Below are 24,766 nucleotides of genomic sequence, written 5' to 3'. Positions count from 1 at the left end.
ATTAATTAATTAAAATTTATATCAAAAAATTTTATTTTAATTTTTAAAATAATGTATCTTTTATTTTTTAAATATTTATTTGCCTTCAGTTATTAATTAAATAAATGATTTTCTTTTTATGTCTACACAGTGCATGAGAGAGGCAAATAACCAGAAGGCATGCAGAGAAAAATACAGCAAATTGATGAAAATTAGTTATTTTGTTTCTCGCTTTTAATATATTATTAATAGTTAATTACTATGATTTTATTTTAGTTACAATCACGATTGACTTTATATTAATATTTCAATAGATAATGCAATTCCTTAGTTTTTGTTATTTATAGTATGGTTATTTAATTCAATCCTATTCATTCTTTTTCAGTTAATGAATTTTCTCTTATTTATAATCATACTATAATAATTAATAATAATATATCCTCTTTATATTTTCTCTTCATCATTTGTTAAATATTTATGTGAACATGCTTCATGATTAATGCATCAATATGAAGTCTAGTTGAAATCGATAGTTTAAATATAATTATCTTACAAAATAACGAATTAGAAATTTTATATTTCTCTTGCATTTTATAATTTATTATATGCAGAGATCTTATATATTCTATAATATCCTTAGACCTTATATAACAATTTTTGAATAAAATATTTTTTTTCTCTCTCTGTAAATTTAATATTCCCTTCTTTGTCTTTATTTAGTTGTCCACTTTAGAAGTGACAAACATATTAAGACACCAATTATTATCATATGTTAGTTATAATTTTATTCTTTGCTTAAAAGATTATGTAATTCCAAGTATAATAAATTTATTTTCTGATTTCAAAAACTTGCATTATAACTTACTAGTACTTAGGGGTGTGCATCGGTCGGTTCGGTTCGGTTTTACATATAATCGATTCGGTTTATCGGTTTTCGGTTTTAAAATATGCTAACCCAATAACAAACCAATAAGAAATTCTTTATCGGTTTATCGGTTTTTGATGTTATCGGTTCGGTTTCGGTTAACCCAATAAGAAAATGTCGATCAAATAATATATAATAGTACGTATGTTATAATTACATGTTACCAACTTACCGCCAAAACATAATAGAAAACTTTGAATGTTGATCAAATTACTAACATTCACAAACTTGCAAAAGCTATCTCCTACAATTACGAACTAGAATTAAAACTAAAATAAAATATTTCAATGAGACAATCTTGAACAGTTGCTTGATCCACCAGATAATCAATGAAGTTCTCACCAATTTCGTAACCAAAAAATCACATAGCCTGAAAAGCTAATATTGAATCTATTTATGTATTAAATTATGTATATTTAATATTGAGGAAGGGTAAAGTAGTAAATAATTATCGTCTTATTGGGTTATCGGTTTACCCAATAACCCAATAGGAAAAACCGAAACCAACCCAATACCCCAATAATTATTTTTTCTAAACCCATTAAAAACCCAATAACCCAGTAACCCAATAACAATAACCCAATAACATTTTATTGGTTCGGTTTATTGGTCGGTTCGGTTTTTGCACACCCCTACTAGTACTAGAATTTTTTTAGAATTAAATAAGGGCATATTAGGAAAAAAATTTATTGTCCTTTCTTAATTTGTTAAAATGGACAAGTAAATAGAAACACATATAAAATAAAATATGGACAGGTAAATAGGGACAGAGAGAGTATAATTTAATTGCACACAAAATTTAAGAAATATAAAAAATTTCTGATATATTTGAAAATTATTTTCAAAATATATAAATATTAAAATAGAAGAGTACATTTTGTGTTTTTCTTCTTCAAATAAGTGGAGTTGAATTTGAATAAAATAGTGTAGATTTATCAAATATACATTTTTTTATTTTTGTACAAAGTGATTAAAAAGTGTAAATTAAATCGAGATGTAGTAATAAATATTCTAAAAAGTAGAAATGTTTATGAATGTGTATTTAGGCCTTCAAATCTGGTGAAAAGCCCAAATCCAGTCAAACATTTCACTTCCGAGCCCAAACTTCTCCTCTTCACCGAAAAATTTCCGCCGGAATCCGCCACTCTGTCGGCAATGTGGTCGACGAAACTTTCACAACCACCGGCATCTAGTTACTGCAGTCTCCAAAGCTCCCTCCTCTCTCTCGCCATCTTAACCTTACTCTCCTTCACATACCTTTCCCTCAAATCCTTCCACTCTCCTAATTCTCCTTCTTCTGAAACTCCTTCGCTCATCGTGCAATCATCTCAGGTACTGCTAACATTTTCTTCTAGATTCTTCTAAAACATGCTGATTTATGCTTGTTTCAACTAATTTATTTATTTGCGATTTAAGGTTGTTAGGGAGGAGGAGGAGGTGTTATCGGATGTGTATAATTCGCCGGGAGTGTTTAGGTTGAATTATGAAGAAATGGAGAGGAAATTTAAGGTGTATATATATAAAGATGGAGATCCGAAAACGTTTTATCAAACGCCAAGGAAGCTGACTGGGAAGTATTCTAGTGAAGGATATTTCTTCCAGAATATTCGAGAGAGTAAGTTTGTTACTGAGGATCCAAATGAGGCTCACTTGTTCTTCATTCCGATCTCTTGTCATAAGATGAGAGGAAAGGTAAGCATTGTGTTCTGAAGTATTCAAATTCAAAATCTTATTTTGATTTGCTTTTTGGTGTTAGATTCAGTCTTGTTTGATGTTTATTGAGTAAATGTTGTGCAAAATAGTTAGATATTGGAAGTTCAGTTACAGTAATTACAGTTTAATGGCTAATGTGCTGAATTTTTTGAATGGAGAGTGGCAATGAATACCTTAAACAGTTGCATCAGGTGGCTTCTTTTTGTAATCCATTTGATTGGTGATAGAATCTCTAAGTTCATTAATATGATTCGATTGGTTTAACAAGGTTGAAAAACATTTGTTTTTTTCTTGGCTGAGGATGTTAAGTAGGACTGGCAGATCGGTTAACAAGGAGTCGAAGACACGATGGCTAATTTTTGTCTAATTCATTTAGATCTTATGCTAGAGAGGGTGCATGAATGAGAAGTACAATTACTTTGGAGTTTAGACATTACTGTTGTCTATTGTATACATTATCTTCTTAGGAATCAGAAGTCCGATTCCAGCATCTATTAATGCGGGCGTGTTAGCTGAATGTGTTAGTTTTTCTAATCCAAGTGTTAATTATTTAACTGGAAATGCTGCAACCAATGCTGAGAACATTGATTTTTCATGTATAAGGGAACTGGGAATCACGGTGTACGTAGTAATGTCACTTCTTTCTCCTTTGCACTTATTGTGTAAATAACTTTTCTCTTTTGGCCTTCCCTATTGTTGCTATATCCATGTAACATGTGCTGCTTGTTATACTTGTGTAGTACCAGCTCTTGGTTTGTATAGATTATCATTCTGCGCCAACATTGAAAAGTCTCGTACTTCTGAGAAGACATATACATTTGGCTCATAATCTTAGTGTATATTCTGATACGAGCTTCCTTTTCAAAAAATAAAATAAAATTTTATTCTGATCCTAGCTTTTTGAACATAAAAAATTTGAAACACATATACTATTTAAGATTGGGGTATTTGGCACTACCTAACTTTTGGGACTCCTCATATATTATGTAAGAATTCTTTGATGGAATGCAGGGAACATCATATGAGAACATGACCATAATTGTACAGAACTATGTTGATAGTTTGATAGCCAAATATCCATACTGGAATAGAACCATGGGTGCAGATCACTTCTTTGTTACCTGTCATGATGTTGGGGTCAGGGCAACTGAAGGGCATCCCTTTCTTGTAAAGAATGCAATCCGTGTCGTGTGCTCCCCTAGCTATGATGTTGGATATATTCCGCATAAGGATGTTGCTCTTCCACAAGTTCTGCAGCCATTTGCCCTTCCTGCTGGAGGAAATGACATTGAGAACAGGTAATCCTGTTGGATAATGAATGTGCCACAGATCAGATCATTCTCTTTCCATACAAATTTCTACTTCTTTTTGTCTTTAATCCTTTTTTCTGTTGACACATCCAACATGGTTACCTCTATGTGAATAGTTAGAATCCGACATCTCATTGAGCCAAGGATGAAGGAAAAAAACATCTGCACCAGTTTAGTGATAGTTTACTGACAGACTGCAGTTTTATAGCATTTGTATTTCTCTCAACCTGGGCCCTTGTGTTACTGCCAATCTTCCATCATGCGCGATAGTTTTTCTTCCATAGCACTTGAATTACACCATTAAATATGGAAAAATTGGAAGATGAAAAAATGACTAGGATATGCCCTTTTCTCCCAACTGAATACCCATTCCTTTTCTTTTACTTGTCCCAAGGCTATGTTTAAGAAGAAATTTGTCTTCTTTTTTTTTATGACAAGGGAAACCCGCAGCCGCTACTCTTTGGGTGCGCACAAGGTAATATCTCACTATTAGAGTCCACATGCTCAGCCCCTTCTTAAGTGTAATTCCACAGATTCAGCACTTTCTAACTGACTCTATAGCCCTTTTCTGCAACTCATACCTTTCTTTAAAAGTCTTAATTCAAGCTTATGATCTCGCTGTTACAAATATTTATAGAAGTAATTTTCAACTGCATCTTTTGTGTGCCTTCCCTTGATAATTATACTTCTCAGTTGCATCTACCATCCCCTTGGCATCTCTTTATATATATGCCTTCTTCTTTAGTATCTTTTTATGTTGATCTTCCTATTTGTGGGCACAAACAACAACAACAACATCCCAATGTGATCCCACGAGTGAGCACATGTATTTTATTAGTTTCATGGCTCTTTTTTATGAGAAGTTAGAAATTTTTATCAAACAGTACCAAAAAGGTACTGAAAAGAGAGTCTTCTAAGGACTGCAGATGATTTAACAGTGATTCTAAGTCGGAAACAATACTCGTCTTACTCAACAGATAGATACTTCTTAAATATCTTTCATGGCCATTTGTGTTAAGATTAAACTGAATATCATACATTAGTAGATTGATCAGGTAGTTGTAGTTCTATCTAATTCTTGGAGGCCCAATACAATTAGTGAAAATAGCATGTCAGTAACAGAGATCCTAATTTGTACAGGACAACTTTGGGTTTCTGGGCAGGTCATAGAAACTCTAAAATCAGGGTTATCCTGGCACGTCAGTGGGAAAATGACACTGAATTGGATATTTCCAACAATAGGATAAACAGGGCTACAGGACCTCTTGTTTATCAAAAGAGATTTTACAGGACAAAGTTCTGCATATGTCCAGGTGGTTCCCAGGTTAACAGCGCTCGTATAACAGACTCAATACATTATGGATGTGTTCCTGGTAAGTGTTTGAGCTTTTTTGACAGCTTGAAAGAGTCATTGTGTTTTATTATGTTGTCTTATCTTCAATTAAGCATCTCATGAACACACCAAGTTGAGCGATGGTAGAGTTTCTTCTTAAAATGACTACCTTCTCCTAGCGTCTCAGTTCTTGTGGAAATTATGCCGAATTTATAATAAGCTTTAAGATAGGATATGAAAGGTTTGTAAGATAGTGTGGAACCAAGTGTTTGATCTTCATTCACAAATTCATTTTTTAGTCTTCTTTCTCTCTGTTTGAGAAAATGATTTTCTCTCGAAAGGTAAGGCGCTAGAGGGTCATACGGAATGCGGGGTGGGGGGACAGTGAGCAGATGAAGTAATTGGTCACCAAGTTAGTTAAAAACAATCTGGTGTGAAGAAATTCATGGTGAAATGCTGTTCAACATACTTGTTCATCTTTTTTATTAAGATTATCTGATTGTTTTAACTTTCACAATGCTTCCTTCCTAAGTCTCCACTACTTTTTGGGTCATTTTGCAGTGATACTTTCTGATTACTATGATTTGCCATTTAATGACATTATTGATTGGCGTAAGTTTGCGGTCGTACTGAGGGAGAAGGATGTATATGACCTAAAGCAAATTCTCAAGAACATCACACAAGAAGAATTTGTCACCTTGCATGACAATTTAGTAAAGGTGAGTAACATCTTTGATACGTTTTGAGTATTTATACCCATCGTTCGTACATAATGTGCTAGTGTATGTGAGAAGACACAAATTGCTTTGCTATGAGTCTATATTAGTAAATTTCTTGTGATTAATCTTCTTTTTCTCAGATTAAGAAGCACTTCCAGTGGAATGCACCTCCTATAAGACATGATGCTTTTCATATGGTCATGTATGAACTCTGGCTTCGCCATCACGTGATCAAATACTAGACCAGAAGCTACATATGTATTTGCATTTGTACATTTTATACAATTATAACCGAAATTAGCTCTCGCAATCAAACATACTGAACAGTACACATACAAATCATCACTTCTGATTCAGATTATAACTCTGTCATTTCGAATTTAATTTTTCTGCCACAGAGGCACTTGAGAACAAAAGATGACCTCCCACTAGCCATTTCGACTTCCTCATTCACTGCAATATCATCCTACAAAATAGAATACACAATATAAGTATAAGAGTTCTTTACAAAACTGGAATCTAAGGACCGAAAAAAAAACTCTTACTTGAGACTGTTCAGTGCCATAATATTCTAGAAGAGGCATATCAATTTCATCATCTTGTTCATTGGGCATCTGCAACAGATAGATAAAAATAAGAACGCAAGAATCAAGGACTGAAAGAAAAAATAAATTTACCTCCATGCCATGATTCTCCAGAGGCGGCCTAACAACTTCAACTTCTTGGTCACTGGGCATCTGCAACAGATAGATAAGAATAAGAACGCAAGAATCAAGGACTGAAAGAAAAATTAAATTTACCTCCATGCCATGATTCTCCAGAGACGGCCTAACAACTTCAACTTCTTGTTCACTGGGCATCTGCAACAGATAGATAAGAATAAGAACGCATAAATCGAGGACTGAAAGAAAAAATAAATTTACCTCCATGCCATGATTCTCCAGAGACGGCTTAACAACTTCAACTTCTTGTTCACTGGGCATCTGCAACAGATAGATAAGAATAAGAACGCAAGAATCAAGGACTGAAAGAAAAAATAAATTTACCTCCATGCCATGATTCTCCAGAGGCCGCATAACAACTTCAACTTCTTGTTCACTGGGCATCTGCAACAGATAGATAAGAATAAGAACGCATAAATCGAGGACTGAAAGAAAAAATAAATTTACCTCCATGCCATGATTCTCCAGAGGCGGCCTAACAACTTCAACTTCTTGGTCACTGGGCATCTGCAACAGATAGATAAGAATAAGAACGCAAGAATCAAGGACTGAAAGAAAAATTAAATTTACCTCCATGCCATGATTCTCCAGAGACGGCCTAACAACTTCAACTTCTTGTTCACTGGGCAGAATTTGGGTCTGCAAAAAAAAGAAAACAAGAACTGTAAGAAAGGTAACTTCATATAAAAACAAAAAGTGTGAATCTTTTATAGACCTGTCTAGTAGTATTTAAGAACCAATTAGAATTTGTTTGATGGGTGCTTTTAGGAAGATTGATGATCCTATTTGTAATTGGAGTAAAAGTGGCCGGAGCAGAAGGTAAAACCAATTCTTCTGTCTCTGTTTTTTGCCTTTTGTTCCGGACGGTGTCCGTCATAACAATGGTGGAACGAGCTCTCGTCGGAAAAATGGCAGAACGAGCTCTCGTCGGAAAAATGGCAGAATGAGCTCTCGTCGGGAAATTGGCAGAACGACCTCTCGTCGGAAAATTGGCAGAACGACCTCTCATCGTAAAAATGGCAGAACGAGCTCTCGTCGGGAAATTGGAAGAACGACCTCTCGTCGGAAAATTGGTAGAACGACCTCTCGTCGGAAAATTGGTAGAACGACCTCTCGTCGGAAAATTGGAGGCGGCCATCTCCGGCCGTCGAGGGGTATAATTTGGCCGTCTCTTCTTCGATTGCTGTTGGTGTACTATCACCATTTCTGTTGTCTCTTTTTAGAATTTCTAATGTAAATACCATATGAGAAGATATATATAGCGTCATCAGAATAAGAGCGGGAAGTGTGATTTTAACGGTCTTAGCTAACTTATATTTTTTTTAAAAATGGCTACCCCATTTTTTGAGTCTTCATTTGTATTAGCTAGCGAATATTATGCAAGTTTAATATGACTATTTTGATCTAAATTGTAAATTAGAGTTCTTAATTTAAAATCTCAAACATAAAAATCTTAAATGCAAATAACTAAATCATTCGACAAGTAACTTTTTTTAGTTTTATACTTATATTTACGCTACTGAGTTAATAAATACATGACGTGTTTATCAATAAATTCGTAATTCTTAATTAAAATGCATTCTCAGCTCATTTAGTCACAAAAGTGTAGTAAATTTATATTATTTGATTTATTTGTTTATTTAAGAAGTCAAAGTTCGGCACTAGGTATTGTTCATCCAAAAATTAGCAATAAATGAGTATGCTATACTAAGCAAATGAAAGGGAATAGAGCGTTAGTGAACGGTTATCAGCGGTTAGTCGTTGAGACTGACTAGCTGGAATTATTCTTAACTATTTACACTCAATAAACCGGAATATATAATACTGTACTATTTATTTTCTGTCCAATCGAGAAAAACCATCTTTTCAGTCAATAAAAGAGAGGGTATAGTTGAGACTTGAGAGGTATAAACGTTTAGCTAATGTATGGGGCTCGCATATTTATTCTTATAATTATTATAGTTTATCAATGTTTTTAAATAGAAAACAATAGTAATATTTTGGTTTTGATATAAATATTTGGTTAATTATCTTAGCCTATATTTTGAATCTTATTTTATTCAAATTAATTATTTTATTTTGTTAACCATGAGAAGCTTGTTAATCAATTATACTAATTCGTTTTCTATTAAATTCTAGTTTCATTAAATTGATAAGTCTCTTTGATCAAAAAGAAATATTGGGCCAATTTCTGAAAATCCAATGGCCCACCCTTTCTTTTGTTTCCTCCTATCCGACCCAATTCCAAAATAATACCCAAACCCAAATCCTTTAAGATTTTCAGCAGCCCATAATATCTCTAAGCCCAATCCCAACTCCTCCAACCCGACCCAAATTCCTGTCTTCCAAAAGGAGCCCGTACGCTGCAACTTTAGCCATCAACGTACAAAGGCGCACTGGATGGAGAGCATAAGGCAACCTGCTCCTCTTTGTCGTCTTCTTCCTTGTCTCTCTCGGTTGCAGGCAGCAAATCACGCGTGTTTGTCCTTGGAGGCCTTGAGATCGAGACACGTCTCGTCCCAAGGACATCCGAGCCGATCCGAGCCATCGACCCTCTTTTCCTCTTTCGGAATGGAACAAGTTTGAAGGAAAAGGTGTTTCTTCAAAAGAGGAAAAGGATTCAATTTCAATGGGAGATTGGCTTCGAAGCGATTTCGATCCGGATTTTTCCCTCTCCAACAAAACCTAATCCCCTTTATATATACTCTCTACGATTTTCTTTGAAAAAAAATAAAAATTAGTGAGGCAGAGGTTAGAAAGAAATCTGGAAAATTTAGATTCAAGAAAGTGTGGAATTTCTTTGGAACAATCACACTCACACCAAAGAAATTTCACACGTTTTCTCTAATCCTAAGTCGTGAGAAAATCTCCTCGAGTTTGGTTTGCATTTGGTGGTCAGTCGCTCGAGATTCAAACCCTAGATTGGCGCTCACCGTTCTCCCAAGTGCATGATTTTTTTCGTCATTCTCTTAAAGTCTTCTACAAAGGATTATTGCTACTCTTCAAAATTCCTTAAGAGTTTGTTGCGCCAAGTACCCCTTCATGGAGCTTCCTTTTTATTTGTAAAATATGTAAAGGAGGTGGGTTTCTAGATTATAAACTAACCCACTTCAGCCAAAAATGATTTTTTTCTAATGGGAGGTTGGTGTTGGAGGTTTCTTCGTATTTAACTATTTTTAGTGGTAAATATCTCATAGATTGTAGTCCTATTTTTTCTGGAAAAGGTATAATCACGATTCTGTAAGAGAAATTACCATCCCAAGTTTATGCATGCCAAAGAAAACAAAGAAATTAATCTTAGTTTCTTTTTGTTTCAATATATTGATAATTCAACATCACTTGGGTGGGATATTGACACTTCATGTGACTGTAAGTATATTTGATACTCATATTTATGTAGTAGTACCAATTTTTGTCTATCTCCAATTACTTGAAAATAATACTAGTATATTATGTTGATAGTCTTATTATTATTATATTGTTGCTCTCCGTTGTTGCTAATTTTGGTACCCTTATTGGGTTAAGGAGTTTAGCTCTGTACTGCTTACCATCTGATTGTTATTATAATGTAGCTTAAGCTTTTCAGATTGATTACAATATTCGATTAGATATTCTATTTTGAATCTATTTTGTCAATGAGGATTAACTTTTGATTGGTGTATTTAAGAATCGTCTTATTGCTTTTCTGTTTCAACACTGTTTGAGAAATTTTGTGGGCATAATATGAAAACAAGTAAAATCGTCTTTTCTATTGGAGCTAAGAAAATAATACATTTGGATGGATTACTTGTTGCTTAGTTGTGGATATTAGCTTAGTTGTGGTGGATGAATAGGATACTTATCTCTTTATGATTGGTTTTTAACTATGTTGCTAGTAATTTTTAAAGATGGTTAATGAGATACGTATTGGAGACCCTCCTATAATTTTCCATCATTGGAGGATGTGTGACACATGTGCAGAAATATTGTAGGACAGTCCGAGATACATAGTTTTTGCACTCATCTATTAAAGAAATCATTTCTCATGTAAATTTTCAACTCAGGCACATATTCAAGGTTCAAGGAACAAGGAACAAGGAAAAACTTTCTCTGCTTATCATATTTAAGGATCAAGGGAGAACTGCTTGGGAATGAGGGGTTGGATCGATGAGGTATTTCAAATCTCTTTCACTTCATGATAGTCCACTCAGTTTATTTCAATGAATTGTTATGCTTCAATTGAATGATTTGTCCAATTTCATTACTGTGTATTTTGCTCATTGAAATAGATACTGGTTTTTTCTTAAAACAATATAAGACGATGAAAGTAATGGACTTGTATATATGATACAAACTAGTTATGGTTAAGTCTTTGTTATTAATAAAAACTTGCATTAGCTATGATGCAAGTTAGCAGTTTCTACATCAATGTTGTAGAGATATGTATTAGATTAAGGAACTCTAGTTTTATTGAACCTTTAATTACGTTATAATTTTCCTTCCAGGCACACCATAGTGTGCTAGAACAACTGTTGTTTGTCTTAAAGTTGCAGTAGTGGTTTCAAAATTTGTATGTTCATTCCCTTGCTAATATCTGTTAGTTCCAGTTGTAACTTATCATCTTTATTTGGTTACAGTGTCCAAAAATTGTTGTCCTTTTCTTTAGTAACCATCCATTTATGCGGGATAGGGTGCCTGCAAGAGGGTTAGTCCCTCTACCATATCTGTTGATCAATTTTAACTTGATAAGTTGTGTCGCTGCAATTAAATTCATGCTTGATCCACATGTATTTTACTGAATTTTTTAGTGCATATCCTTTAGTATGATCTAATCAAGTTATGTGCTAAGTGCTTGTTTAAGTCCTTACATTTGTCTATGATTTTTGGGGATATAATTAAGTAAATAAAAGTGTAATCTCTTGATATCTTTAGATTTTGAGAAGAGATGGTCACACTTCAACGTGGTAATAGATCAGGCAGAGATATTGGTGAGATTATCACATGTTCTCCCCCGAAAACCTATCCTTGTGTTTCATTCATGGACTATTTATGATGTTTAAACAAATAAATAAAGTTTATGTTTCATTCATGGACTATTTAGGATGTTTAAACAAAGCTCGTTACCTTTCCGATACAAACCAGTCAGATAAACACTTAACTCATATAAAAAAAGTTGTCTTTTGGTGAGGTTATCATGTCTTCTCTAGGGTGAAAAATTTATCCTCTTGTTTAATTCATGAAGTGATGAGATGGTGCTTTTCCAATACGGAGCACTTGTTACATAGCTATAAGTATTGAACAATGATATGTTAGAGCTATAGTAGTATGAGATCCTTCTAAAGAACTAAGCTTTCTGTGTTGGCAGCTTGATTTGTAATGTTTGTTACTGGTAATTAAATAAAACCGTTAGTTACCAAAAAAAAAATAAAAAAAAATACAGAGCACTTGAGGAAGAAGGATTATACTTGTAATTACGTACAGTATACATTTGGCTAGTTTGCAGCTTCATGTATTCAAATATTAAATAGGTTTGGTAAGTCCATCCCGATCAAAATTGAAATATTTTGTTTGATATGAGTTGTTTGATGAAAGAATCAACCTTGTTCTTTTGTAACACCAATGAAATTTCATGACATCTTTCTTTATAGTCAATATTAGAGGATAGTTTAATTTTTGAAGTTTAGCTAAGTTATAAATGACGATTATGATTATTGTGTTAAGTATTGTTTGTTGGTGCTAGTTTGTTGCTTCCACATATGTTGAAGCTGGTGATATATATTTGCTTTCATGTTATCTGTATATGAATAATTGAATATCACCTTTTTGAATTATACAAATTATATAGAAAAGTAATAGCTTCTATGAGTTCTTATTTTTGTTTAAATTAATTTCATACTGTCGTTTTCCCTCTTTCTTGTTTGCGAAGTGTTTGCGCCAATTTCTATATTCTACGGAATTCATTTACTTATCTAATATATACAATGAAGTTTGAGAAGAGAAACAAACAATTGGACCAGAACATATGCTTAAGGCTTTACTAGGCTTGACCTGACCCTGCAATTTTGCTTTACCATAGTTTTGTTTTCCATTTCTTTGTTAGCACTTCTTTTCCTCTGTATTACTGTGCCCAATCAATGAAGATGCAAATATTCTTCATGATTTTTACTGGTATTTACATTAGTGTAGATTATAATTTCTCTCTGGTTCTCAAGAAACATATGCACCACAAAGCCAATTGAACCAGTTTTAAACTGTAATATATAATAGTAAAACAATTATTCTCTGACCAGTCAAAATCTTCCTATTTGCTCTGTTATGGCTTTCATGTTTACTTAGATATTTCCAAAGAAACTTTTCTTAGAAGACATCTTCATTGAAGTTCTTAGGTTAAACATGTAAGTCTTTAATATGGAAGTTTGTGGAAAAGAGTGACTGTTGCATTAAGTTGTTAATTAGTTTAGCTTAAATACTAATTAGTTACAGAGTCTGTTAGATAAAACTTACCGTCAGTTAGTTAGCTTTGTAAATGAAGTAGTCGACTAGTGACATGTATATATAGACATAGTTGTATCAATGAAAGGCAATGCAGTTCCACAAAACTTCACTTGCTCTCCTCATCTAATATCAATGTAACAATGTCCACTGTAGCTTGCTTAATACTTTCAACAAAATTGATTACACCTATACATGTTGACTTTAATTGCTTAATATTCATGTAGTCTAATACTTGAAAATTGCTATTCTAAGAAACATTACACCTCTTCCATGTTGACTTCAAGTGTCTAGCGAATGATAAAAGTAAACTTAAAAGCACTTATTTAAGCATTTACCATTTCAACAATTATAATGTTTGGGCCCTCTAGTATATATATAAAAATGAGTATCATACAAAAGGTTGGTGATTAGGCAACTCTTTATAATCTCTATTTCCATATTTCCTCCCGTTTTTCTCTCTTTTTCTAGTTTCATTTTTTAAAATCATTTTCATATTAAAATGATTAATTTATTATGGAAGTATTATTTAATTTACGGAAAAGGGCTTAAAATACTTTTGAACTATTAGAGAAATGGTCCAAAACTATTCTTCGTCCACCAATTAGCTTACAATTTTAAACTCCTATAATTCCCCCCTTTTTTTTAGGAGAAATAAGAAAAAGATGTCGGATAATAGAAACGCCACCCTTGAAGAGAGATGGGAAATGCGTAAGTTAGCTTAATTTGGGGTGGTCGATTTGGTGAGAGCAATGGTGAGTAATTAATTAGTTTAGATTAATTATCGCATAACCAATAGATAAGTGACGCGTTAATAATGAATTTATTAGTGGGAATTAAATTATAGACGGTTAAAAATATGGTAATATATAGGGTTGTTCATTATTGGGTTATTGATTTTGTAATTTTGATAACGATTTTAGTTTTTCTGATATTAGGTTATCGGTTTTTAATAGTTTGTTGTTTCTTCTTAACTGGTTAATTGATAATTTCATATTAATTAAATAATAAATTTATACCATTTAATATAAAAAAAGTCTGACTTAGAGTTTTGTTTTCTACTTTTATTTTTGGTTATCTCAAACATTTGGTATTCTACAATGTAAAAGTGTTTGTTTTTGAGTTTGATGTAATTTGTGAGTTGTGAACTCATGTTCATAGTTTATTCGATTTGTTATCATGTTTTAAAGTAATTTTCAATATTTTTTTGGTGTCAAATCTTAACAAATCGATAAACAAACTGATAACGATAAAAAATTGATAAGCTAATTACAATAAATTACAAAATCAAATTGAATTGATAGATTTTAGCTACAGTAATATAGGATCTAAAGGTAAAGGTCAATGGTATTTTGGAATCACTATGTGGGTGAATGGTGATTTTGTACTAACTTCAATTGTTCAAGGGCATTTTGGTCCCTCGTCTGTTTAATTTATTATAAATAAATATTATATTAATGAAGGGACGGTTATATATATCTATATTTTTTTATTATTTATATTATAGAAAAAAAGAACAATGACAAATACAATTCCAATTATTTTATTCTTTAATGTACAAAATTGAATGTCTAAAAATTTACTACTCATCTCAATTGCCATAAAATTTTAGAACTAAAAGTCTCATCAGTTTCTGCGTATTTTCTTATCATACAAGAAAACTCTTCTATATTTTTTGTCTACTTTCTTACTAAAATTTGGAATATGTTTTGATTCTTTTAAGTTACATCTTTTATTAGGGAATTTGGCCGCGCTTCGCGCGGTCTTTAAAATAAAAATTAAAGGATTATTTTTTTTCAATCAATTATATAGCGCTCTTTATTTCCAAATGTAATATTATCTCTTTATTTTTTTTACTATATATTAATTATGATGATCGTTTTGAGATGAAGATCAAAATGAAACTTAACAAATTTAACATCTATAATCTATTAAATGAGGGATAGTACATTATTAATCAATATATCAAATGTCAATATATATTTTCTTAGTAATTTTTTTGTTTGGACATGTAGTTAATATGTCACTTTCTACATTTTATTGGAATATCCATGAGTTTGAATCTTTATATTAAAACATATACTCTGATGTACTTTTTTTCTTGAGTATATAAGAATTATATTATAAATAACTGAAAAATACTAATAAAATACATCTACCCGTCTTATTATTCTTTTTTCACATTGATATGATAGAATTCCTTTGAATATTTCGTTTTTCAATCGTTTTTGTTCCTTTTTCAAATATACAATTTAAATTTGTATGATTTTTGCATGAATCACATCTATCGGTATTTTAGATTCTTAAGTTGCATCTATATCAAATATAATTGTTATCATTTGTCAAATTTGTTTTTTAAGAATGTTAGTCAAAATGTTACGCTATTATTAAGTTTCAATATATTCAACCTTGAATGAGAATATGTTTTTTTAAAAAATTATTAACTCGTTTACTATATTTTAATCTATATCTTTTATATGAAATATAAAGATAAATAGATTCATATAAACTACGTAAAAATATTTGATAGATAATAAACATCTTCACTTATTATGTGTATAGAATAATATTCAAAAGTTAATTAAATTGAATACTCTAATAATATGTTTCATTTCAAATATACTTCTCGCATTCTCAAATCAATGATTGCACCTCTTTTTTCAATTATTATTTTTTATTTTGGCAAATAAATTAAATATCTTCTATCACAGGTTCATATATATATATATATATATATATATATATATATATATATATATATATATAAAACATTTTCCTCATCAGGAGTACATCAAATGTGAATGAAAATACATTAATATTTGTCTCAAAAATGTTATCTTACAATACACATTTATATAGATATTTATTAAGAAAAACAATAAATTATCATAAGTTTACACATTTAAAATTTGAGAGTTATGAGGGGTTATAAAGATTATGAAAAAAAATAATTTAGAGTCTAAGATTCAGATTCTGTGGTCAAGAATTGATCTCTTGAACATGACTAACTAAAAAGCAAGAAAAAATCAATATACATAATTCATAAGATTTTCTTCTATCATGAGTACATCAAATATGAATTAGAATACAATAACATTTGCTTAAAAAAGGATTGTTTTACAATACACATTTATTTAGATATTCATTGAGAAACACAATAAATTATCATAAGTTTACACATTTAAAATTTGAGAGTTATGAGGAGTTAGAGATTATAGAAATATAAGTTATGAAGATAAAGAGATACATATTTCTTAGTTTAGGAAGGGAAAAATAATGAATTAATTTTAGGGAATGCTAAATTCAAAGTTCCAATTATGTTTGTAAGATTAGTTTCTCCCTTATCTATTTAATAGGAGAAAATGAAAAGGTAAGAAACTTAAAATGTTATTAATAACAAATTACAATAAAAAAAGTTCTCTAATCAAAATTAATTTTATTAGTCACAAATTTACATATATTCTCATACGGTTTCATTACTAACTTAAAAAAATACAAACTTTATATGTTTAATTAAAACAACAACAATGTAGTGTATTCTTATAAAGTGATACCGGGTGTGCTCAATTAGAATATATCATTACAAATATTCAATACTGAAAAAAATATTTATTCATTTATTTTGTGATTGATTGCTAATATAATAGACCATATCATATATTTTTAGGGACAAAAATATTCAGTAGATATTAAAAAACTGTACCATAGATAATATATCTTTAATTCAACCATGGAAAAATCTAAAATATATATATATATATATATATATATATATATATATATATATATATATGGAATAATCATTTTTTTTGTTCAAAATGAAGAAATAAAATAAAAGAGAACAAAATTATATTAGTTGAAATCAAAATAGTATAACAATGAATCTTCAAAATGTTTGAAAATCAATTAAACTTTTATACTACTACAACTCTCTATGCATGAATCTCCAAGATAATTAAGTTTCTTTCTTCATTTTGTTGAACTTGTACCAAATAATGTGATGAATCTTTCAAGAATATACCAATGATATTCATCAAAGTGAAGATCATATCGTGACATCATCTTTTCTATATCTTCTTTTTTGATTACTTAACTACATGATTGATGAAGAAAATGATGAAGAAAATAAAATTAAAAAATTAAACTACTAAGAAGATAGAATGAAAAAATGGAAATGAACATGCAACATCTCTATAGATGATTGGTATTTATAGATAAAATAAGTCATAAAAATGGTTAAAAGGAGATCGAAAAGACATGCTATTTAAGTAGAGAATATCAATAGATGGGGTTTTTTTGTAACTCATTTCATATGATTACAATATTAAATATGATTAAATTTTATAATTAATAAAAAAATATTTTATGAAAAGAATAAAAAAAAGACAAAAAGAAAGAAGAAACAAATGGAAAAATTTAATAATAAAAATAAGATTTATTCATTTATTTTGTTATTGATTACTAATATGACAGACCACATCATATATTTTAAGGGGCAATAATATCCAGTAGATATAAAAAGAAATGTATCATAGGTAGTATACTTTTAATTCTATCATGGCAAAATTTAAATATTAATTAGCTATTAATTGACGAATATATAAATAATAATAAAAAATGTGCATCTTTTCATCCTCAACGACAACAACAATGAATAGAATATTCATTTTTTTGTTCAAATCAAAGAAATAAAGTAAAAGAAAATAGAATAATATTAATTGGAATCAAAATAATACAACAATGAATTTTCAAAATGTTTGGAAATCATTCAAACTTTTATAATACTATGACTCTATCTTCCGGAATCTCCAAGATAATTATACTTCCTTCTTCATTTTGTTGAACATATACCAAATAATGTGATGAATTTTTGACGAATATATCTATGATCTTCATCAAAGTGAAGGTCATATTGTGACATCATCTTTTTTATGTCTTCTTTTTATTATGTACATGATTGATGAATAAAAAGACGAAGAAAAGAACATTAAAAATCTATACTACTAAAAAGAAAGAATGAAAAAATGAAAATGAACATTCAACATCTCTATAGATGATAGGTATTTATAGATTGGATAAGTCATAAAAATAGTTAGAAGGAAATTGAAAAGACATGCAATTTAAGTGAGAATATCAATAGATGGAGGTTTTTTTGTAACTCATTATATATAATTACAATAATAAATATACTTGAATTTTTTTAATTAATAAACAAATTATTTCATGAAAAGAAAGAAGAAAAAATGTTTAAAAAGAGAGAAAAAAGAAAAAAAAGGAATGGAGGCCATGGTCCTCATTTATATATATATATATATATATATATATATATATATATATATATATATATATATATATTGATTGTATTTACCCTCTAAACCGGAAAAGATGTATTAATATTCTAAGCCTTTTTCATTTTTAAATCTACAATCCTCCATCCATCGTTTTTGCGGGAGAAATGAATACCAACATTAATATTTCATATTTCATATTTTATGGGAAAAAATATGCAGTTAAGCAAACTTATATGTATTACTTAATTACTCATCATAACTATAATTTGTTATAATTAACGCTCGCGATTAACAGTGTACATTAATTACTTGGGCTGATTTCGAGATTGTATAATTAGCACGTCTTTATATGTATAAATCACCAGAATATACAAATATATATGTATAATATACAATATCTAAACGATCATATACAATCCATCTCTCACACACTTTCTACCCTCTCGCGCTCGCCTCTCTCCTCCCTCTCTCAATCTAAATCGTCTTTCTCCTCCCTCTTCAAATCTCGCTCGCAATATACACAAATGCATATGTATGATATACAATTATCTAACTGATATACATATATAATTTACTTTTCTCTCACTCTTTTTTCTCTCTTGCCTCTCTCCTCCCTCTTCCGATCTCGCTTGCCATATATACATATACATATGTTTAATATACAATTTTGTAACCAATATACATATACAATTCACCTCTCCCACTGCCCTGTCTATCCCCTCTCTCCTCTCTTCTTAGTTTCGTTCGCCTCTCTTCTCGCTATAACATGTAGCTACAAATTGTAATTATCAAACTATAGTTATGGAGAATAATTAGACTATTTTTTAGTGGCTATAAGTGAATGTTTCTCTTTTTTATATTTTTTCTTTCTTTCTTTCCCTCCTTCCTTCTCATCTATTTTCTCTCAAAACAACCCCAAAATAAAGATGACTAAAATCCGGGATGGGGGTGGGGGGTTAATCGATTTTTCCAAATCGTATTTTTATTTTATTTACGAAATAGATTTTAAATAATTTTAAACTTAAAATGACAGATGTTTTATCAAAAAATAGAAATAAAAGACTCGAAAAAGCAATTTTGGACTTAAGTTCTAATGAACAATCGATTGTTTCAAAGATAGACGCCACTTAATTTTTTAAAGAAATTAAAAAAATATTATTTTCAAAAAATTTAAACAAATAAAAATCAATTGAAATAAAAAAAAAGGGTTCAAAGTTCAATTTATACTTGGAGAAAAGATTAGAGCATCGAAATGTCCGCTAACGTGCAATTGATCAATGATTTGACTAAAAGAGTTTTCAACAAACTTTGAAAATTTTAGCATAGAAAGAAAGATAATTTTAAATTGCCACTTTAAATGGAAAGATTCGACATAATTCATATTAAGACAAAATAATTCATATGTAATTAATAATTATGAATAATAGACACATCAAAAATAAGAAAGGTTATCTTGGAGAGCTTGATTAAATTAAATCATAAAAAAACTAACAAAGTTATTTAATCCCTTTAATCAATACAAATTTAATGATAATAGGGAATGGAAAAACATTTGAACTTGGGTCTTTTTGCCCAAATTCAATTAATTGGGATTTGGCCTACCTGTACTAAAATTTAAAAGGGAATATTACGCAACAAAATAAACTTATATTATTTAATTACTTATCATAGTTATAGTTTGCTATAATTATCACTCGCGACTTATATTATACACTAATTACGTATGCTGACTTCTAGTTTGTATATGTATAATTCGCGAGAATATACAAATACATATGTATAACATACTATTATTTAACCTATCTACATATAAAATTAATCTCTCTCCCACTTGTGCCCTATCTCGCTCGCCTCTCTCATCCGTTTCCCAATCTCGCTCGCCTCTCTCATCCGTCTCCCAATCTCGCTCGCCTCTCTCCTTCCTCTCCCAGTCTCGCTCGCCTCTCTCCTCCCTCTCCCAGTCTCGCTCGCCTCTCTCTTCACTCTCTCACTCTCGCTTGACATATATATGAATACATATGTATAATATACTATTATCTAACCGATATACATATACAATTTACCTTTCTCCCACGCTTTTCCCCTCTCTTGCCTCTCTCGTCTCTCTCCCAGTTTCGTTCACCTCTTTCCTCCATATTACATGTAGCTACGACTTGTAGTTATCACACTATAGCTATTGAGAGTAATTAGGCTACTTTTAAGTGGCTATATGTGAAAGTTTCCCAATTTGAAAATGTCAAAATTATAAATTTTGGCCCATTTTAATCCAAAAGAGCTGCAGTAATTTCAAGTATAAATTTAAGGAATCCCATAGTGTAATACAATAATTACATTCTGTCCCGACAAATTTAGTATTTACTAATAATCCCTTAAAATTGCTGTGGCGTGATACATTAATATGTTGTGATACATGGTAAATGATATACAGTAACTTAAAACTTTTAAGATTAAAAGGGAGAAAAAATGGAACATTTAAATTTGTTATCTAAATCAGCTTAAATTACGGTAACAGTTCATTAATAAGCATTAATTCAACAATTAATTGGATAACAATTTCAAATTTTGAAAATCCAAGATTATATCATCTAGTTTGAAGACATTTTTATGAACATCCAGTTATTAAACTTATTGACTGATACATGATAACAATTGTCAAAAACTCGTGATACATAAAAAATCATATGATACACATCAAATTCATGTATCAATGCATTGTCTAAACACTATAACACACTGAGTCGATATGTATCAGCAAGCACACTGGATGGCGCAGTTATTAAACTTATTGACTGATACATGATAACAATTTTCAAAAACTCTTGATACATAGGAAATCATATGATACACATCTAATTCATGTACCAATGCATCGACTAATACACTATAACACACTGAGTACTTGTGTATTAAACTTATTGTCTAATACATGATAACTGTTGACACTCAATTTTGACCCACGTCGGTATAAATTAATTATCGAGCTTCGTGAGTTTTCCAAATTATTTAAATTAATTAGTTTTATAAATCTTGCGAAAAAAAATAATAATAATAAAAAATGTATATAATACATGGATTTTATGCTACTTATCATAACTTTAGATAGTATATATATATATATATATATATATATATATATATATATGTATATAGTTTGTATATTTTATGATTATTCAAAAAGAAGAAAAAAAACCTCTAAAATATATATCTAAATGTTTTATTAAACTAATTTGATTTAAATTATAATTACACTTTTGAATCACTTTTTATGATTTTTATAACTTTTTACTAAATAAAGAAGCTCGTCGATTAATTAATACAAATCCGTCTATTTAAAGCTTAACCAATTTTTATCATTTTCATCTAATCCAATTCATTTTCCCTTTAAACATATCAAAACGTTTCGGCCTTTCCTCTTTTGTTCTTATTGGCCCAAACCCTTTACTTCCTAACCCATTCCCCCTCTCCCATTCACATAATCCCTGGCCCAACTCTTCCAAACATTCCCAGCCGGCCCACTTCCCTTGTTATTCTCTTCCATCCAGGCCCACCTCCTTAATAATTAAATCCAGCCCAACCCAAACCCCTTTAATTTCCTACCCGACCCAGCCCCAAACCCACTTCCCCTCCTTCTTCCCCTTCCCTAAATCCCCCCACACGATTCTTCCCTCCCCACGCGATAATCCCAGCAAAAGAACAGAAACCCAGAAACGAATTCCCAGAAAAAACCAAAAACGGAAACCCCCCACGCGATGAACATCCCTGCGTCTCCCCCACGCACAGCCCCCCTCTCTCACCCCTCTCTCTGCGTCTCCCCACGCACAGCCCCCATCTCTCACCCCTCTCGCTGCGTCTCCTCACGCTTCCCTCTCTCCTCTCTCTCACCCTCTCTCCCATGCGAGCTGCAACGGCTCTTTTGAGTCATTTTTCTGCTGCAAATCGTACGATTCGCGCAGGTCTGGCAGCAAAGAAAGGCTGCAAACTCGTCCTTCCAGCGCAAGATTGGCTCCACGTAGCCTGTCCAGTATGAGAAATCGATCTTGACCCTCTACCTCTTTTCCCGCTCGAGTCGTCCTTCCGGATAAAGGGGGGATTCGAATTTCAAATCGAAATGGGCCTGAAGGTAGTGGCCAGCCCCTTTCATCCGAAAAAAAAACCTAAATTCCCCTTCTATATAAACCCCACCCTTCTTTTGAAAACGGGGGAGAAATTTTGGTGGTTGGAGAAGATTTGTTGAGGGTTGGAGAGTTTATCACGAGGAGTACGAAAATTATTATCGAAAATATGCTGGTTCTTTTCTATTCGCTACTGGAAAACGTTGGGGGTTAGATTTTAAGGTTGAAACTTTTGTTGGATTTTTTGAAAAATAGAATTTGAACACAGAAAAAGGGTTAGCGAGTTTAGGTTGGGGATTTTCGGGAATTATTGGGTTCTATTTCTTCTGTCTTTGTAGAAGAACCGTTGGACGATTCTTTGAAATTTGCAGAAATTTTAACATAGAGAGAGTTGAGAAACCCAGAAAGGTGTTCGAAGAAAACAACTCAAGCCGTCTTAATCGTTCGAGCCTGTGGGTTCCCATTCTGTCAAAGTGTCTTGTTTTCACTGTTCGAGTCGCGTTCGAGTGGTGTGTGAAGTCATCGCTGTTACTGCTCGCTCTCGTCTTGGTTCTGCTGCCCCGGAAAAGGTATCGTCCATCTCTTTCCAACCTTCTTCGTCTGCGTGTATCGATGCGCTGTTTCTTAGCTGTGATTGTTAATGTTTGATGGTGATATTTTGAACCGTTATGTGAGTTGCTGTTAATCCATATGCTGTCCTTCGTTTGTTCTGGATCAAATGTACCAAGCTATTCGAATATTGAGTATGTGTGGCCTGTTTTGCTATAAATATAAGACGATATATCTGTTGGTTGTGTTGTTCCGATAGTCCTAAAAGATGATGTTTTCTTTGCGTTTTGAGGCCGTCGGTCACTTGCTCGTAGAATAGGAGTTGAGTATGTGTGTGTTTAAAAGGATCTCGAATTCCCTTTCTAGTTCAAATTCTGCTGTTCTTGGTACTTTCGGGTTTTCGGCATTATTTTTTTTTAGATTATTCTGCTCGTCTTATTTACTTGATTATTTTACTATTTTTCTTCTTCATAATGGTTCTGTTCTCTGCTGGTCTCTTTGCTGTCGTATGTCAAAGGTTTTCTCGGCTTCCAGTGGGTTCAACTTAGTCTATCAATGTATGATCTGTGTTCCTTGTATGAATTATGCATCTTTAAACATCTATGAAGACTATGACGAGCTGGTTGATTTTATTGTATGGGATTCATGTGTTGTGTGTCTAGTGCTGGGTTTTGTTCGTAAGGATGTTCAAATGTTTGGAGCACGAATATCTAGTTGGTATTTAATTGTATGGAGTATTTCAATAGTATTTCGTTACTTGCTTCTTGCTAAGTTTGTCCTTTAAAACCCGAGTTGGAGGATGTCAATTATTTTGTATAAAGATTTCTCCATGTTTGGATTTGTAGCATATCTCATGATTTTGTTGTGTGTTTCATTTGGGTTGAAATGATTTGCATAATCTTGGCTATTAGTAGCATTGTTGGATATCGGTTTAATCATTATTGTGAGTTTGACTGGTAGTACATGATTAAGGAAGCATTGTTGTGTTGGTGAGTTCCGTTTATCATGGTTATTTATTCAGTATGCGCGTTATTAGTCCATCTTCCGCACACTAATTCATTTCTACTTTGTTGCAATGGGAAATTTTCTCTCGAGTCCATTTTGGGACTCCACTTCATCCTTGCATTTTGGAAGAGCCGTAAAGGCTCCCAAAACCCTTTCCATGGAGTCAATCTATCAAAACAGAAGTCAAATTCGGAATCGCGAAGATTGAAGAACTTGAAGAAATTGATTTCAAATTCCTTTATTTTGTGTTTTGTATTTATTTGTAATGGGCATAAGCCCTTGTTGCTTTACTTTTCCCGTATTTTATTTTTATATGTTTAGATTAGGACAGGTCAAAATGGGTCGAAAAACCCAAAAGCAGGCGGGTCCAAGTTTCGGTCAAGGCGGACATAACCCGAAAACTTGGACCCAAATCTCTCTCTCTCTCTATCTCTCGTTGCTACTCTTTTTTTTTTATATATAATTTTTCTTAAATGCCGTTAGTTTAGGATTAGAAGAATCCAAACCCCATCGAACGCCTTTTATTTTATCAAACTTAAAAAATTAAAATTAAACCTTAAAACAATGAATGTTTCAAATACTTGTAAATTCGCCAAAGTAATTTTCTAATAAGTTCAATAACAAAAGATTCGCAAGC

General features: G+C 31.6%; 2 protein-coding genes and 1 long non-coding RNA gene across 32 annotated transcripts; 2 read left to right on the top strand and 1 right to left on the bottom strand.

The window, feature by feature from the left end:
* Nucleotides 1-140: 140 nt before the first annotated feature.
* Nucleotides 141-6,395, top strand: LOC101251535 (probable glycosyltransferase At5g03795). Its single transcript, XM_004250115.5, has 6 exons — nucleotides 141-2,236; nucleotides 2,321-2,596; nucleotides 3,629-3,915; nucleotides 5,068-5,300; nucleotides 5,822-5,979; nucleotides 6,120-6,395. Exons 1-6 carry the CDS (start codon nucleotides 2,060-2,062, stop codon nucleotides 6,219-6,221), a joined length of 1,233 nt encoding a protein of 410 aa, XP_004250163.1. The 5' UTR covers nucleotides 141-2,059; the 3' UTR covers nucleotides 6,222-6,395.
* Nucleotides 6,178-8,122, bottom strand: LOC104644477 (uncharacterized). 26 transcript variants are annotated; one of them, XM_069291250.1, is made up of 9 exons: nucleotides 7,417-8,102; nucleotides 7,272-7,340; nucleotides 7,149-7,208; nucleotides 7,026-7,085; nucleotides 6,903-6,962; nucleotides 6,780-6,839; nucleotides 6,657-6,716; nucleotides 6,525-6,593; nucleotides 6,178-6,445 (listed from the first exon to the last, which is right to left on the bottom strand). In XM_069291250.1, the coding sequence occupies exons 1-9, from the start codon at nucleotides 7,903-7,905 to the stop codon at nucleotides 6,338-6,340; spliced, it is 1,035 nt and encodes a 344-aa protein (XP_069147351.1). In that variant the 5' UTR covers nucleotides 7,906-8,102; the 3' UTR covers nucleotides 6,178-6,337. The 26 variants fall into 26 exon arrangements, with proteins under 26 accessions (XP_069147351.1, XP_069147346.1, XP_069147345.1 ...); XM_069291245.1 differs by having other exon boundaries at nucleotides 6,657-6,839; nucleotides 7,417-8,105; XM_069291244.1 differs by having other exon boundaries at nucleotides 6,903-7,085; nucleotides 7,417-8,104.
* Nucleotides 8,123-9,078: 956 nt separating this feature from the next.
* On the top strand, nucleotides 9,079-12,533 carry LOC104644476 (uncharacterized). 5 transcript variants are annotated; one of them, XR_011212551.1, is made up of 3 exons: nucleotides 9,079-9,781; nucleotides 10,745-10,852; nucleotides 11,613-12,533. It is a non-coding gene; the product is annotated as an uncharacterized lncRNA (long non-coding RNA). The 5 variants fall into 5 exon arrangements; XR_011212553.1 differs by having other exon boundaries at nucleotides 9,082-10,070; nucleotides 11,613-11,776; XR_011212552.1 differs by having other exon boundaries at nucleotides 9,100-10,070; nucleotides 11,318-12,533.
* The last annotated feature ends 12,233 nt before the right edge of the window (nucleotides 12,534-24,766 follow it).

The sequence above is a fragment of the Solanum lycopersicum genome, chromosome 11, assembly GCF_036512215.1.
Source record: "Solanum lycopersicum chromosome 11, SLM_r2.1".
NCBI classification, from domain to species: domain Eukaryota; kingdom Viridiplantae; phylum Streptophyta; class Magnoliopsida; order Solanales; family Solanaceae; genus Solanum; species Solanum lycopersicum.
Note: the sequence above shows the minus strand (reverse complement) of the source record. Positions and strands in the feature narration are given on the sequence as shown.